This window comes from Scomber japonicus, chromosome 13 (assembly GCF_027409825.1).
Source record: "Scomber japonicus isolate fScoJap1 chromosome 13, fScoJap1.pri, whole genome shotgun sequence".
NCBI lineage: Eukaryota > Metazoa > Chordata > Actinopteri > Scombriformes > Scombridae > Scomber > Scomber japonicus.
In genome coordinates, this window is record NC_070590.1 from 6816155 (window position 1) to 6833517 (window position 17363).

The 17363-nt window shown below is 38.5% G+C and overlaps 1 protein-coding gene across 1 annotated transcript in view; it reads right to left on the minus strand.

Moving 5' to 3' along the window:
• Positions 1–3437: 3437 nt before the first annotated feature.
• Positions 3438–17363, minus strand: part of vps37d (VPS37D subunit of ESCRT-I) — a 49808-nt gene continuing 35882 nt past the window's right edge. The window contains exon 4 of the mRNA XM_053331932.1: positions 3438–4156. Coding sequence (XP_053187907.1) covers positions 3611–4156 — 546 coding nt within the window. The 3' untranslated portion in view covers positions 3438–3610. The remainder of the gene's footprint in view (positions 4157–17363) is intronic.

Here is a 17363-nt window from a genome sequence, read left to right on the forward strand (position 1 = left end):
TTTATGGAGAAAGAGTCACTCTGGCATGCACCTGTAAGAGGAGAGGAGGGTGGAGGGTGGAGAGGAAGAGGGAGGAGGAAGAGGAGGAAGAGGAGGAGGAAGGGGTGGAGCGGCAACATGAGTTATCCACATGTTCATGAGTTCACCGTCACCCCGGGTTACGACGACATCTGTGCTACAGGTCAAGAAGCAGTGATTGCATTTCTTTCCCATAAAAGACCCTGAGTGGACACAAAACTGCATGTTTGGTTGGAACCAGTGCCCAGCTGCATCCAAAAGTTTACCATATCTCAAATATATCTGTAAAGTGAATGATTTCCCAACATTTTTTTGAATCTGGATTATGTTCATATTTAAAAGAATGGTGAGTCCTTTATTTAGCAAGAGACTGTAGGCAAAACCCAGAGGTGGAAATCCAAACAATTAAAACACATAAAAATACAATTAAAAAAAAATCAAGTCAAACTGGATTTAAAAAATAACAAAAATATTGCAATATAACTTTGTCCCAAACATCATCCAGTCAATAATAAAGTCTTCACCATCCTTCACCATTAAAAACTAACAGGTACCTTTAAAGGGTCTTTCCTTACTTTCTGTTTTAATGCATGTTTGTGCGTTTTTGGATGAACAGACCTTGGAGAGTAATCAGGTCCTATGTTTTCAGAGTTTTGGCCCATCATTTGGTTATAACTGTAATCCTGATCTGTGAATATGGCTACATCAATAATAATATATCATATAATAATAATAATAAGAAGAAGAAGAAGAAACACAAGCTGTCAGACAGTCGGGTTGTGAGGGTTAGACCAACAGTGTAAATTTGCACTTAATAGTTAATTTCTTGGGGGTTCATTTACAAACCCGTCTGATGATGATGATGATGTGATTTCCTCCTCATTTCATCACCTGTCTGACTTCCCAACACAATAAATAAAAACAAAAAAAGGCAAAATAAAATAAAAAATAAAAAAACAGATACAAAGACACAAAGAAACCCCACAAACAAACTAAATACATATTTTTTTTATAGTTTTCTTTCAAAATAAAAGAATAACTAAAAAAGTTCTTGCACTTCAGAAAGTCTTATGGTCGGGTGTATCAATCATAATAATTGATAAGAAATTGATTTAAACTTTGCATCCTACAAGCAAAGTATTGTATGACCCTTAAATGGAAAAAAAAAACTGCACAAACTGATTTAATGGCTGAAGAGTCTCAAGTTGCTGAGTCGTGGAAAAGGTCATATACAGTATATATATAATGTTATAATATAATGTTACAATGTTGAATATTTAAATCAAATAATAAAGTAAATGTATGTCCACTAAAATGATGATGGCTTTTTTTTTTACATTTTACTTTGAAATATCACTTTTAAATGTTGAGTAATTGAAATGTCGGGTTTGCATCAGTGGTAACTTGACACGCCCCCTCGGCTCCAGGAAAGCTGCTGACCAATCAGAACAGAGTAGGCTCATTGGGAGGCGGGCCTTAAAGAGACAGGAGCTAAAACTGCCTGTTAATAGATAGAGGCTGAACTCAGGTGCTGCATAAAGAGCCAGTATGAGATAAATAAAGAGTTTTTTAAAAGTGTGAATCACACAAAGCTTCCCTAGTGGAGCCCTAGAATAAAAATACAGAGTTAGAAATGAGCATAATACGTTTCTTTTAAATAAAATATTATTATATAACCTGGAAACCAAGTAATCAATTCTGTGCTTTCTGACAAAGACCTGTAGCTTTTTTATACATTGAATTAATGAGCTGCATAGATGTTATTTGTTTGGGTGACATTCCTTTTTAATACAGATTTCTATACAACTTTTAATTTTATTATGTGTAAGGCTGCAAAATCATCTTTCACACTGTCAATCACTTGTACTAACAGTGGTTCTGTCTTTTGTTTTTTGGGTTTTTTTATTGTGTGTAGTTTGTAGGAGGTCTTTTCACAGCTTGAGAGACTCCACAGCTATTGATTTAACACTGTGTGCACTTTTCTTTTTTTATTCCATTAAGAGTCAAATACAATATGTTGGTTTTTAGGATGCATGATTTCAACCTTTAATTTTGACATTTTTAAAAATCATCAGGAGCACGGCGGACAAAGAGGTAGAGCTTAATAAACAATAACGGAGATATTTATTGTTTTTTTTTTTTTTTGACCTGTAAACTCCCCTGGCACTTCTTTATAGCTGCTATAACTTTGCTTTTTTATTAGATATTAGGGAATGATGGACAAAACTCTGCAAATATGGCCCAAGTTGTAAAATAAGATATTCCCCGAAAGCCTTAAAATGCATATAAACAATCTTACTTATTTAAAAAGGAAGTGATGATGATGATGATGATGATGAAAGTTGATCTCTCTTTCTTGCTTTATGCAACTGGGCACTGGCCTACAGAAGGCATTTTCATGTACTTTTGTCAAGCTGTAGTAAACATGCACTTAAATGAGTTATTCATGAGCAAAATGTATGTCGTGATATCAAGTTTTTGAGAGCAGAAGCTATTATAATTACAATCCGAAGCGTTTCCCCTTAAAATGGTGAGGGATGAATAATGAGAAGAGAAAAAAAAAAAAAAAAAAAAAAAGAAAAATGAGAAAGAAACCTCTTAAATCTCCTTAAATATTCGACTGTGGGCTTGCAGAATGCTGACATTCTCATAGAGATTAAATTCCCCTCACTCTGCAACTCAGTTCGAGAGAGGCGGGGTGGCTGAGGAGGAGGGGGGGGGGGGGGTAAAAAAAAAAGAAAAAAAGAGAAAAAAAAAGAGAGAAATAAAAAAACAGTGGCTGCTTTAGAAAAAAAAGAGAAGCAGCTCTTCAAACTGCGCACAGTAAACAAGAAGCTTTTGAAGTCAGCCATTTAAAATAGGATTTACATGAATAAATAAATCACTCACTTGATGCGAGGAGCTCACAACACCGTCCATGAAAATGAAATCCCCCCCCACCCCCCCCCCCCAACCCAAAAAAAAGAAGGCAGAGGCTTTTTTTTTCTTTTCTCGTTGTTTTTTTTTTTTTGGAGAGAGAGTAATTATACATGACACTGCTGATAATATTGACAAGTTATAGTTTGGGTATTATTAATAAATATATATCACCAGTTTAAACTCTGCAGTGTTCATGATATTGGGCAAATATGAATGTCTTATTTAATGGATTAAAAAATGAGTTTATATTAAAACATCACTTCACTGTGATGACTCTCTCTCTCTCTCTCTCTGTCCTAACTTGTATGAATGAATAATGAGATCCTGTTTTTGTTTTTGTTTAATGTCGTTCTGTGGTCGTAAATGTGCTTCACACGCCTCAGTGTAACCAAAAAACAAACATTAAAAATATAATAATAAAAAAAAAAAGATAAAAAATGAAAAATAAATCTTCCTTCCGGTTCCTGTCGTTTGCCGCCTCTCTATCTCTATCTCTGCTCGTGTTTGGTGTGTCATGGATGGAGAACGGAAAAAACGGACGTTAGCAGTGCTGCCAGTGGTTCCCACGTCGTCTTGGAAGACCTCTCAAACCGGCTTTTCATCATCCTCCTTTTCCCTCCTCTTCCTCCTGCCTTCTCCTCTTTCCCCCTCCTTCCTCCGCTGGTTTGAAACTTTATCGGTACGGCGGCTCAGGCTGTTGAGGGTTCGGCCTGTAAAGCTGCTGCACTCGCACCGGCCGCCCGTTAACCGGCCAGCCGCCTGGTAACTGTCCGATGACCCTGAGGCCGACCGGCTGGCCGTGTCCAGGGAGCGAGGTGCCCGGGCTGAGGATGTGGGTCTGTCCCATCTGGGGCTCGGACGTGGGCGTACTACTTTGAAGGCTTGGAGCCGAGGCGGGGGGAGAAACGGGGTAATGAGGGAGGAGGATGGCCGGCGTGAGGCCGTAGCGTACCTGGAACACTCTAAGAGGTCCTTGTGCTACGAAGCCGTTGGGCCGCTGAGGCTCGTGTGGCTGCTCCGAGTCCTTCTTCACCTCGGGGATCTTGCTCGTCGGCTCCTCCGCTCTCTTGCTTTTGCTCGGCTGCCGCTTGGCTTGGGCGAGATCTTGCATCTTTTCCGCTTGAGCCCGGCGGATGTGATACGTCTTCCTGGAGCTTTGGAAAGAGTCCATGAATTCATCCAGGCTTACGTTCCCCTCCATGAACTTCTCCAGCAGCTCCTGTGAAGCGGGGGGGGCAGACAAATAAACCAACATTAGCAGGCAGGACAACACACAAAGGGAGGTCCGACTGCGGGGAACCGTTCAAACAAACTCCTATGAGTAGAAAAAAGAGGATTTAATAAACTCGGGGGGATGTTTACCCATGAACTTTGGCATAGTTTGTCAGCTGCAATATCTCACTTCAAGTACATTTTACAAAGCTAACAATGGTTGCTAACAATGAGCTGCAACTGTTACATTTGGCAACGCTTGAAAAGCCCTGTGATCAGCGTCTGTATGTGTTCCCAGGATGTGAGGAGCGGAGTCTGGGCCTCGTCTGGTTGTGCAGAAACATTGAGGACAGCAGTTACAGTCGTGAAGTAATCATCACAGACATCCGGCGGGTTCCCACAGCGAGCGAGATGAGATCAAGTTTCCCCTTTTTGTTACTGTACATTTTTAAATAGCTCTCGGCACAGAAACAAGCTCTCATAGTTCGTGTTTTCATGCAAAATGGAAGAATAAAGCTCTAAATGACTGGAAATCACTATAAAAAGGGTGTGTGATGGTTTAAATGAGTTTGGTTTGTATCTTAAAACAGACATAAAAGACACAAGATATATATTTTCATAATTAATTAAGCTATTGATAATCCACTGAATGAATCATTTAGTTGTTTTGTGTTGACATATGTTGATCGCCGTTTTCCAAAAAACCCAAGATGCTCCTTAAAATGTCAAATGGTGTAACCACAAAAGATAAATATTAAATATTTTATCCACCTACAATGTATTTAAGTGGTTCCTGATTAACATGATTCTCCAGATTAAATGTAATATTCAGAACAATTGTATTCCATTACCTTTATTTAATATAAAAGATATAATGTAAGATCATGCCAAACTAGTTGATATGGTGTTTTATTGAGAATTTACTGTTTTTATGGTTACACCACTTACCATAATCCTCTAATATATTCTCTCAAAATGGCTTAAAAGCTGAAGTTACATTTATTTTCACTTTAAATTGACTAAACCACATGGACACCATAAACCCATATCTTTTTTAGAAATTCACGATGAAAGGCACATTTGGTTTAAAATTCCAACTGGATTTCTGACAGTTTTGTCTCATTTCTGACGCTCAAATCTGACCTCAAAGTGTCTTTTGTGTCGCATTGTGAGTAACATCAAATCCAGAGACAACAGATGGCAGACAGACGCTCTTTGTAACATTTTACATTTATTATTAATGTTAATGTTGTCTGATTTCTCTTTCTTGTGTAGAGCACTTTAAAATCAACTGTGTTGTGTTTCAAGTGCTTTACAAACAAAGTTGAAGTCGAATCGTCTGCTGACACTTTCGAGTATCTTAAGCCTATCTATGTTGTTACCACGGCAACCGATGCAGATAGATTGGCGAAAAAGCCTCTTTTTGGTTCCCTCTAGACATCTGTTTAAATAATATGACAGGAGAAGAAAGAATTAAGTGAACAAAAGCTGTACAAAATAATTGTTTTAACACTTTTTAATCATATTTAACCCTCCTGTTGTCCTCAAGTCAAGGGAGGAAGGTAGGAAGAAGGGAGGAAGGTAGGAAGAAGGGAGGAAGAAGGAAGGAAGGGAGGAAAGAAGGAGGAACGGGAGGAAGAAGGAAGGAAGGGAGAAAGATGAGAGGAAAGGAGGGAGGAAGGAAGGAAGGAAGGAAGGAAGGAAGGAAGGTAGGAGAGAGGGAGGAAAGATGGGAGGAAGAAGGAAGGAAGGGAGAAAGAAGAAAGGAAAGAAGGGAGGAAGAAGGAAGGAAGGAAGAAAGGAAAGAAGGAAGGAAGAAAGAAGGAAGGGAGGGAGGAAATGAGGAAGGGAGGAAGAGGGAAGGAAGGAGGGAGGCAGGGGAAGGAAGGGAGGAAGGAAGGAAGGAAAGGAGGGAGGAAAGAAGGAAGGAAGGAAGGAAGGAAGGAAGGAAAGGAGGGATGAAGGAAGGTAGGAGGGAGGGAGGAAAGACGGGAGGAAGAAGGGAGGAAGGGAGAAAGAAGAAAGGAAAGAAGGGAGGAAGAAAGGGAGGTAGGGGAAGGAAGGAAGGAAAGGAAGAAGGAAAGAAGGAAGGAAGGAAGGAAGGGAGGAAAGAAGGAACAGTCAAAACAGACAGGGTCAATTTGACCCGGGAGGACGACAGGAAGGTTAAATATATTTTGTGCTGTTTTTACATCCTGTCTCGTCTTGTTGTATTTTATGTTTTATATAAAACACTTTGAATCACCTTCTTGTTGAAATGTGCTTTACATCACATCTTTACCATGAATGACTGTTTACAGCAGATATATTGTCAGTTTCTCTGCACATTACCAGGTCACATATTCACATATATGGTTGTTTAATTAAATCCTGAGTGTTCATATAACGGCAGACTGGGAAGTTATAGCGCTTCATGTCTGTTTAGATGAACATCAACTCTCTGCAGTAACCTGATTTCCTCAAGAAAAAAAAAAAGAGGTTTTCATAAAATCGGAGGGATTAGAAAAATCTGTTTAACACGGCTACGTTTCTGTCAGTGCAGTCTGATTTCATGGTCATGTATATATGTGTTGCTGTGTATCTAACCAGGTTTCTGCATTTAAAAAAAAAAAAAGAAGAAGTGTGTGCATAGCAACGACTTCAGAAAGAGGAAGGTATCTCCATGACATCAGTGTGGTGAGATGAAAGGAAAGATCATTACACTCCGCTCTGCATCCCTGCATTTAATTCAAAGTCAGACTCAAACCGACACAAAGCTCTTTATCTAAAAAAAAAAAAGAAGAAGAAAAAAAGAAGCCTGGACACGTTTGCAGTGTGAGGATGAAATACTGTACACGCTGTTCTGTCACCTCGGACCTCGTCTCTTCTTTACCGTGCTGTCAGTTCAGATGTACCCAAAAAACTAACAAAAAACATTGACCAGGTTACTGCAGGAGAAAGAAAAAATAAGGTTGAATAATCGTGATAGTCCTGCAGAAATTAAGCTGTTTAAATGGACTTCCTCTTTGTGTTAATCAGACTGATATTTTGAGTCATCTATGAAGAAAAAATAGCCAAAATTATCCCAAAAAAAACTCAGTAAACTAAACAGAAAGCAGAAAAGCTGAATCAACAGCTGAACAATTAATCAAAATTATTGACAATTTTATCACAATCGTAATACGGACTGTTGTAATGATCAAATCACAGGAGGCACAATATTTGTTAAAAGGCGAAATTTGTCCAAAAATAGGATTTAAAATAAAATATTGTGGTGCTGCAGGGACGTCCTCACCTAAAACATCATATTCTTTGTTTGGTACAGATCACTGAAAAAAAAAAGAGTTAATAAATAAAAATAAAAATAATTATTTTAATTATTTAATCATCATTAAATGATCATCTTTTTCTTTTTAAATGACAGCTGAACGTATATTTATTTAGTCATTTTAGCTTATTTTTACTCAAATAGTCTAATTTGTTTTTAATTTCTAATTTAATTATTTCATTTTATATTTGTTTATTTGCTGCTACCTTACACCAAGGCTGCTCTCATGGTGCAACTCTGCATCTCTTTTAGAGTTGCATAGTGTGTTTGTTTTGCTTTTTATATTGATGTGTTTGTCTTTTATCTAATTTAGTGAGAGCATCACACATTTTTATTGTACTGCTGGTATAATGACAATAATAATCATTCAATCATTTCTCCGTGAAGCACTTTGAGTTACATCTCTTGTATGAAAGGTTCCCTATAAATAAAGTTCATTATTATTATCATTGTGACTATTATTATTGTTATTCCCTTTCATATGTCATATATCTCAAATCAGATCACATTTGCCATATCAGATCTGTTTTCACGATCGTTGAGCCCTAATAGCTGCTATTGAGTTTACTGTTCATCGACCAATTGCTTAATAGACTGTTAGACGTGTAACCTGGTTTCTCTCTGTGACCTCGTTTTCTTCTGGGCATGAAAAACAAACGATGCAGACCTGCTCGTCTTATCTTATCATTTTTTTGAGGTATTTTTATTTAAAAGATACAAATACTCACATTTACACAAAGATTTAACTGATTTAAAAGATAAAAGACCAAAACCTGAGTCCATATACTTTTACTTAACACGCATAATATGTACAATACTTTCATTTTTAAGAAGGCAAAACAATATGTTGAAACATCTGGGCTCTGTAGTTCTTAACAAATGTAAAATGTAGGAGGAAAATACTGCACCACATTTGTTAGGGACTACTTTCAGGGGCGGATTAATACACATTTGGTGTTCTTTATTGATAAATGTACTACAGTGGTCGTGTTCATCATGATGTAGGAACATGTGGCTCACTGATGTAGTTTCAGACAATAACGGAGGTCGACAGCAGCGATGAAGAACATATATCAGGGTTTGGACACACTTATACACACACACACACACACACACACACACACACACACACAAACTCTACTTCTAAGTACGTCAATTCTTTATTGGTTTTGGTGAAAAGTCCAAAATATGACCATCATTTAAGAAAATTCAGCTTTGGAGCTTTTAAATCTGAGACCACAGATGTGTGCTGCATTGTAAACCCTCCATTAACAGGACTCATCACATGACATGAATGACATGCTGGACTTTCTGTGGTTTATTTCCTGTCCTCCCACTGTGCACTTTCAGGGTCGTCCATCTGGCCCTGGCGGCTTTTAAATAACCACGTTACAGTGAATGCATCGGTCTTATTGGCCACGCTGACAATATACAAACAGCTGTTACAGGCGAAGTGAAGCTTAACTTTAATTTTGTCTGCAGAAAACAAACATTGCAGCTTCTTGTTAATAAAAATGAAGAAGAAAAGCCACAGCTGAATGTGGAGTTATATTAAACTTTAAGAATAGTATGTTTGTGTAATTCAGTGTGTTCAGTGATCAGGGTTGGGAAGGTTGCTTTAGGTTACAGATTACTAGTTAATCTATTTAAACTATAATAAGTAATGCAACTATTTCAATTACTTAATCAAAGTAATTTAATTTATTACATTTGATCACTTTTTGATTCAGCTGTTAGGGTAAGTGTTCCCATTTAGCACCAAAATCTAGTAACCATGGATACTGAGATGATTTATAAGATAACTTATAAAGTAAGATGTATCTCTCATTTTTAAAACATATTCATTTCTATTAGTTTCATAGTGAAACTGAGGAGGTATGAGTGATTTATATGATCACAGGAGACAAGAAGTAGTTCAGAAGAAGAAGTAGAAGTAGAAGTAGAAGAAGAAGAAGAAGAAGAAGAAGAAGAAGAAGAAGAAGAAGAAGAAGAAGAAGAAGAAGAAGAAGAAGAAGAAGAAGAAGAAGAAGAAGAAGAAGAAGAAGAAGAAGAAGAAGAAGAAGAAGAAGAAGAAGAAGAAGAAGAAGAAGAAGAAGAAGAAGAAGAAGAAGAAGAAGAAGAAGAAGAAGAAGAAGAAGAAGAAGAAGAAGAAGAAGAAGAAGAAGAAGAAGAAGAAGAAGAAGAAGAAGAAGAAGAAGAAGAAGAAGAAGAAGAAGAAGAAGAAGAAGAAGAGACTGTTGGTCAGAGTCTTCAGGGTAGAAGCCAACACAAAAACACTCCTTTCTTCCTCTTTTTCCACATTTTAATGTCTTTTCTGTCTTTTCTATTTCTGCGTCAATGCTGCTGCAGAACAATCATAAACAATCTAAATGTTTTTTTCTTTTCCTCCTCCCCCCACTGAGCCAATAATGACCGTCTGCAGGCTTCATTTGGAGCGACCGAGATCAGAGGAGATAGTTAGAGAGATATATTTGATTGGTGTCTAGTTGACGCCAGGCTGCTTGGATTCATCTCAAAACAACAAATGTTCACGAGTAAAACACATAAATACGACGGAGACCAGGAAAGGAAATGATCTGAAATGTTTAGCTCATTCAGAAGTTCAGTTTTTTATCTCATCTTGATGATCATCCAGAAGTATGATTGCGTGCTTCTGCAGGTAATCTGAAGAAATAAACTCTCAAATGAACTCTCACGGTTCTTCACTGTGGATTAGGATGTAATATTGTTGCAGATTACTGTATTTATTACTAGTTTTCATCAGAAACATCATAATAACAACCACTTCTCAATAGAAACCAGATGAGCTGTTAGCAAAAAACGGTTCCCAGCGTCTTCCTAACACACTCGCTGGCTGTATGTCAGAGCTATTTGATTATAATTCACCTGTTAATGATTCCATGCATGGATAATATTCATGAATTGCTACAAGAAGTCAACTATCCCCCCCCCACTCCTGCCTCTCCTCACAGAGAGTGATCTTTTCTCCTTGTTAGAGCACAAAGCAATGAATGAATGTCAATATTTAATATACATGTTAAACACAAATGTCTTCATGTTAATATGGATTTAATTTCTTTTGTGTTTTTCTTGCTTCATTCTCGCTTCATAGATTTTAATGTTTGCATCTTTATTGTCTTTTCCAATTTTATTCTTGTGAAGCACTTTGTGAATTTAATTAATTAATTAATTAAAAGCACCGGTAGGAGACCCCGAGGCTGGCCTAGTAACGCCTCGGGTCCCCCGGGAAGAGCTGGACAAAGTGGCTGGGGAGAGGGAAGTCTGGGCTTCCCTGCTTAGGCTGCTGCCCCTGCGACCCGACCCCGGCTAAGCGGAAGAGGACGGTACAGTACGGTACTTATATAATAAATACATAAATGATAGGCCTAGTATGAGTGGGAATCTCACCTGCCTGTATGAGAATAACAAACTGAGGGTGGAGTGTGATTTTCCCACTGTAGTTGGAGCACATAAAGTTGTTCAGCTATACTTGGAGCGATGTCGCAGCGCTGACTCCGAGTGTGTGAGATGTTTATTAATGCAGCGGATGGATGGAAGGGACGGACAGCTGCTGAGCACCGGGAGCAGAGCCGGAGCTCCGGGACAAATAACACCCGCGAGTCACAGCGGATTCTGCTCTGATCCGGAGCTTTTTTTTTTTTTTACTGGCGGCGGGAGAAAGCCCAGAGTTGATTTTTTTTATACAGTTTGAGCGGCAGCAGCAGTGAGTGCTCTGTCCGTCTCCGTGGCTACTGGCTCGGTGATGAGAGAGATGCACTCATATTGATATCGGATATGCCCTAGGGGACAAAATTGACCCGGTTTGGTTTGACTGTTTATGAAGCATAATGGTAGAAATTATCACCCAATTCTATGTTGGAGCTTTTTAGTCAACTTCATTCCAACTTATTGCCAGGTTTTACACATATTTTTGGAAATTATGGTCAATAGGCCTCATTTAAATGAAATTATACCTCATTTTTTAAGGTTAATGTGTGTCATCCTCCCGGGTCAAAATTGTCCCAAGGAGAACAGAGGGGTTAAATGTTTTATTTTATGTTGTATGTGAGGTTAAGCTGTATGTGTATGTTGTATGTTGTGTCATGTGGTATCGTCATGGTTATCGTCTACTTGTGAGAAGTTCGTGTCGAAGGATAGTTGCTTACGGGTAATCTAAATAAATAAACTAAACTAATAAAAAGAGCTTTAACCAGACTAATAAAGACATGCTGATTGAAGCAAACCCCCACACACTCTCTATCACACCGCCACAGCAGACAATCAGCCCAACCGGTCGAGGCAGATGGCCGACCACCTAGAGTTCGGTTCTGCTTGAGGTTACTTCACATTAAAAGGGGAGTTTTTCCTTGCTGCTGTCGCCAAGTGCTTGCTCATGTGGGAATGTTGGGTCTCTATAAATTAAATTAAAGAGTGCAGACTAAATCTGCTCTGTGTGAAAAGTGCTTTGAGATTAGTTTTGTTGTGATTTGGCTCTACATAAGTAAAGATTGAGTGATTGACAACACAATTTAGATTGTTATTGGGCACAATCATGGGCGATAAATAGCAACCATCCACTGTAGAGCACAACAAAGACTAGTTTTAATGAGGAGGCTGAACTATTTTAATGTGGACTCTGTTTTAATAGATCTTTTACTGAATCATTTTAAACTCTTGTCCTGATCTGTTGGTTTTGGTCTAATTAAGGCAGGAAGAAGGACAAAGCTACAGAAAGCGAGTGATGCAAGTCCGCCTCCATCCTGGCTGGACGATCCCACCACACACAGTTCCACCTTCTGCCCTCTGGGTGGAGATACAGGGTCTCTAGACTCCTTTCCTGCCATCAATAATTAACTACAGTCGACCTTTTTGCCCTCCTTGCTTGGACAAGAAAGATTTATTGAGTTGAATGGGTTAAACCCACATGAAGATTCTCTTCAATTGGACTATCATCTTCTAAAATTTCCTCAACAAGTTATTTGAACCAGACAGTGTGAGAATGTAATAAGTCTCATAAATGCAGCTGAGGTGTTTTCATTTAGCTCGTGGTTGGTGTTATTTAATCAATCAGTCGACGGCCGCTTTAATGACAGAGTCGTGGAGGCATCGATTGGAGCCATGTGAGGCGGAGAGGAGGGGGGTGATGTGAGGAGGTGTGGAGAGGGGAGGTGTGCTGCTGCTGCTGCTGCTGAACGGATCAATCCGAGCCTGGAGCAGCGGTGTGGGTTTCATCTGTGAGTAAGACTCCCTTCACTGTCTAGATTAAAGCTAAAAGAACATGCAGGGGTTTAAAACAAGGCGGATTATAAATGCATGAAGAAGTTTAAGTTCATTTACTGGTATTTTGAGCCATAAACCATATGATCTGTTAAAAAATATAAAAGACAGTATGTACCAAAAAAGATTAAGGCTGCAACAAATTATTATTTTCATTATCGCTCCATCTACTGATCATTATCTGGCTTAGACGTTTAATTATCTGGTTTATTAAATGTTTAAAAAAATGTCACTCACTATTTCCCCGAGGCCGCTGTGACGTCTCCAGTCTGTTTTTTTAATATATCTGATCAACTGTCCAGAAGCTAAATACATTATATGTGTTGTTGAAAAAAAGAAACAAAAATTCATATTTAAGAAGCTGGAAACTAAGTAATGTTTGTAATTTTTTTTCCCTTAGAGAAATGACTGAAACAATTAACTGATTATCAAAATGTTTTGAGATTAATTTTCTGTCAATCAACTATGTGTTGCAGCTCAGAGAGGATTATATATTTTAATCCAACTGAAATCACAAATGTCAGCTGTTTTTGCAGACACAAATCATCAAAATGACGCTCCTTTAACCTCGCAGGATGTTTAACTACAGCTTACGAGGACAGACAGCGTGACAGCAGTTAGCATCTAAACTGACTATCCTCCAAAACTGGCTGTGAGGATGCAAAACTAAATATGTCCATGTTGATAAGGAGAATAGAAAGCTAGAGTGAGTTTTGTAAACACCACTTTTAATGCTGGTTAGGCGCTACTCTTTTATAAAAACACAGACAGCCATTATGGTTGGGGACAGACTTATTTATCTTCTGCAGTGTCCACTCAGGACTTAGCCAATGTGACATGAACAACCTCTTATGGCGCTTTTCCACTACACAGTTCCAGCTCGCCTCGACTTGACTCAGTTTTTTTTGCGTTTCCACTAGGGATAGTACCTGGTACCTGCTACTTTTTTAGTACCTGCTCTGCTGAGGTTCCAAGCGAGCCGAGCCGATACTAAATGACATCAACAGACTGCCGGCCACTGATTGGTCAGAAGAGTTGTCACTGGAAGAGTCATGAGCCGTCCCACACAAGAATCAAACCCGGCATTTTTAAATACCGGCAACACCGTTACAGCCATACGGCTCAATGTTGTTGCTTTGTGTGTGACAGAAAGCCACATACAGCAGCAAGTACACCACTGCCTCCATGTCCTCCATTGTTTATGTGTTTGTGTCGCGTATAAAAAGAAGTCACGGCAGTTTCGCGGAGCCGTGCTATGACGACCCCGCCCACGTTGAGTAGGTACTTCTTTGTAATGGAAAAGATCGTTCCTGGAACAGAGTCGAGTCGAGCAGTGCTGGAACTGTGTAGTGGAAGAGCGCCATTAGCTGCTAATGTGAAGTGTGGCACTACTGAGGTTGAAAAAAAATGATCAAGGTCATGTCCATGTATGATATGGTAAGTCGATATATAGACATGATGACGCTGATCATTACATTACTGTACGTTGAGTCGATAATTATTGTGACAGGCCTATCTGTCAGTGATATATTCTACACATACAGACATTGAAACTGTAATGAAAGGTAGAATATTTTTAGTCAACGTGACGACCAACAGATCATTTCCACTGTCTATTTTTGCTGAGACGAGGCTTGACGCTCTGATCTGTTAAAACAGGCGCCGAAATAAACGTTCACACACGCACTGCTGACGCTTCCTGTGTGTCCACACCTTTATACTCTGTTTAGGAGCTATTTATTTCCTCAAAAGGGAGCAGAACATGTTATTAGAATTTTAGCTTGACTTCTATTTACAATTATATCTTGTTAAAAAATCTGTTTTGTTGGTTTTTCTTCCATTTTTGTGTGTTAGTCAAATAGTTTTACAGTTTCTTATTATCTCATTGTCACTCATCTGTGAAGCATTTTGAACAATGTTTCAAAGTAAATGTGGGATGAGTAAATCTCCATAAATGGTTTTCCTTTTTTCTTTAATTGAGTGAGAGAATGAATGTATTGACTGCAGCCTTAAACAGTATAATCTCCATGAGCTCACTGAGCAGGTAATCACGACTGGAGGATTTACTCTGAGTAAATTAAATCAAAAATAAATATTACAACAGATACAATACAGTACAATACAATGCTAAGATGCTGTTGTCCTAAAATATCTACAGCGCCCACAGAAGAAGAAGGCCCACTGATTGCATTTTTTCCATCATGAGTGTTGCCTGTCGTGTCTGTACAGGCATGTTGTGATGAGTTATTTAACACGAGCCTACAGGTGAGTGTCAGTGAGCACACTCAACTGAACATGTTCACCCTCACACACTGTTCAGGGTCATAAAAAGAGCAGTCAAAACACCCTCAACACCTTACACTTGACGGACTCTCCTAATGTGACCCATGAGAGCGGTAAAAAAAACATTTACACATTTACTTTAACTGGACTTTACCTAAATGTGACCCACAGTTTACAAAAATTAAAATAAAATGCAACTTTTTTTTACATTTTTGTGCAGCCTTCAAAATCACATGAACCATCTGCAACAATTAAAACATACAACGTCCCATCAAAAGTGTTCTGAAGCAGATGATTCTTGAATGTATGTCTAAATAAATATATATCAGAAAGTAACGCTCAACTAGTATTAACAACTAGTAGCAAGATGCAGAGAAGGATAGGTGAGAGGAAATCATCTGTTTTAAGTCCCTTTTTAAAAACATGCTTTTATCAGAGAGCTTTATTTGAGTTTTAATTTTATTTGAATTGCTCCTTTAAATGTGTTTTATGTATTTTTCTTTTTTTAAAAACCCCCTACTAGTGCTGGGCGGTATGACCAAAAATGTATATCACGGTATTTTTCAAAATAAAAGCGAAATGTTTTTAACTGTAAATAAAAGTGCAGAGTTTCCAGCCTGCGTCAGACAATGCTGAGTTTACTGACTAATGATTAAAAACCTGTGTGAACTATCGTCATGGTAACTCGCTCGGCAGGCAAACATCTTCTGCTGTTTGTTGAGCAGCAAGAAACGCAACACTGAAAAGGTTCCCGCCTGAAAAAGTGTGGCGCGGCGCAGTGTTCCTAACGTTGTGTGATGAAATACATCGGTATTCTGAATTGGTTTGTACTCATCAGTTTGTTTTTATAAGTTGTGTTTCAAAAAATCCATGATACTGTAAAATCTGAGTGCAGGATTGAACAGTATGCGGAGGGATTTCTGTAGCTGAAGTTGCTCTCAAACGTCGGTGGACTGCTGACTATGTGTGTGTGTGTGTGTGTGTGTGTGTAGTCAGATTTGTGATGACTGCGTGGTTCGGAAACCTTCCTGTCTCATCAAAATCAAAAGTTGTCACATCTGGTTCAGAGAGATCATTACAGTCTCCAGTCTCTCTCTCTCTCTGTCTCTCTCTCTTTCTCTGTGACCGGTGTAAACTCCATATACAGAGCTCAGAAGTGGAAGCTGAAACATTTTTGGTCCTTTATATCAGCTGGATTACAAAAAATAAAAGTTTAAACTAAATAGGAGGTTATTGCAAGGGCGGGTGATAAGTTCAATGTCGTGTGTTGCCCTTCAGGAGGAATCATTTCTGTTGTCTGTTGTTTGGATGGATGATGGCAGACATGCTATAACCTTCATGGTGTGAGGATGCTGTTTTGGCGTTTCCGTTTCGCCTGCAGGCCAAGTATAAACCTGAACTGACTCTTTTCTGCACTGGACACTACATTTGTTCATTATTATTATGTTTTGTGTGCGTGTGTGTGTGTATTCAATATCTTACCATTTAAGAGATTATCCATACTTTTCCTTCTTAATTAAGTAATGCAACATCATACTACGCTGCTCTCACTATCATATATCATATTATTCTGTGTTTTTTCTTTCTTTTATGTGCAATAAATTTAAACTTAAAGTTATGTGTGCGTGTGTTGTGCCCATATTTGGTGACGGGTTTAGTTTTGCAGAGTCCAAGACAAGTTACCTATCTAATCAATCTATCTATCTTAATCAGGGATGTACATATTTGATGAACAGTCTGAGATGTCTTAATAAATATTTCAACAGTGTTATACCTCAGGCTTTGTACAGAAGTTGCTGATTGACATTTTGCACAATGTTCAATATATGAATGGTTTAAATATAACCACGATATGTATTCTGGTCAGGGTTGAAAAACCTCGGAAGCAGCATTGTGCATGAAGTAGGCTCCTCATAGTTTAACTTGCCCCTCTTATCCTTAACAAGTGCATCAATATAAAGGTGTCAAATCCTGAGTGGTTACCAGGTTCAGTGTCATTAAAGTGCTTGTTTGTGAGCCAGGAACACAGTTTTGTTTTAATGATGCTCGTCACAGAAAAAGCTTGTTTATAAAATATCAAGAAAAAGTAACTTTGGGGTTAAAATGGTAAGATATACTGACAGAATATGTCCAAACCCACTGAGGGGACTTTATCATTTCAATCTGAATCACATTGCAAGTCAATTTTCTCAAGTTAGAGCTCAAGCTTTGACTTTGAATGGTGAGTGAAAACAGGCCAGAATAGCAAAAATTGGAATTACTTTACTTTTATTTTCATGCTTCAGCTATCCAGTGGTGGCGCTGTATGTCTGACACCCCCTGATCTAAAGTATATAAGTATATTGTG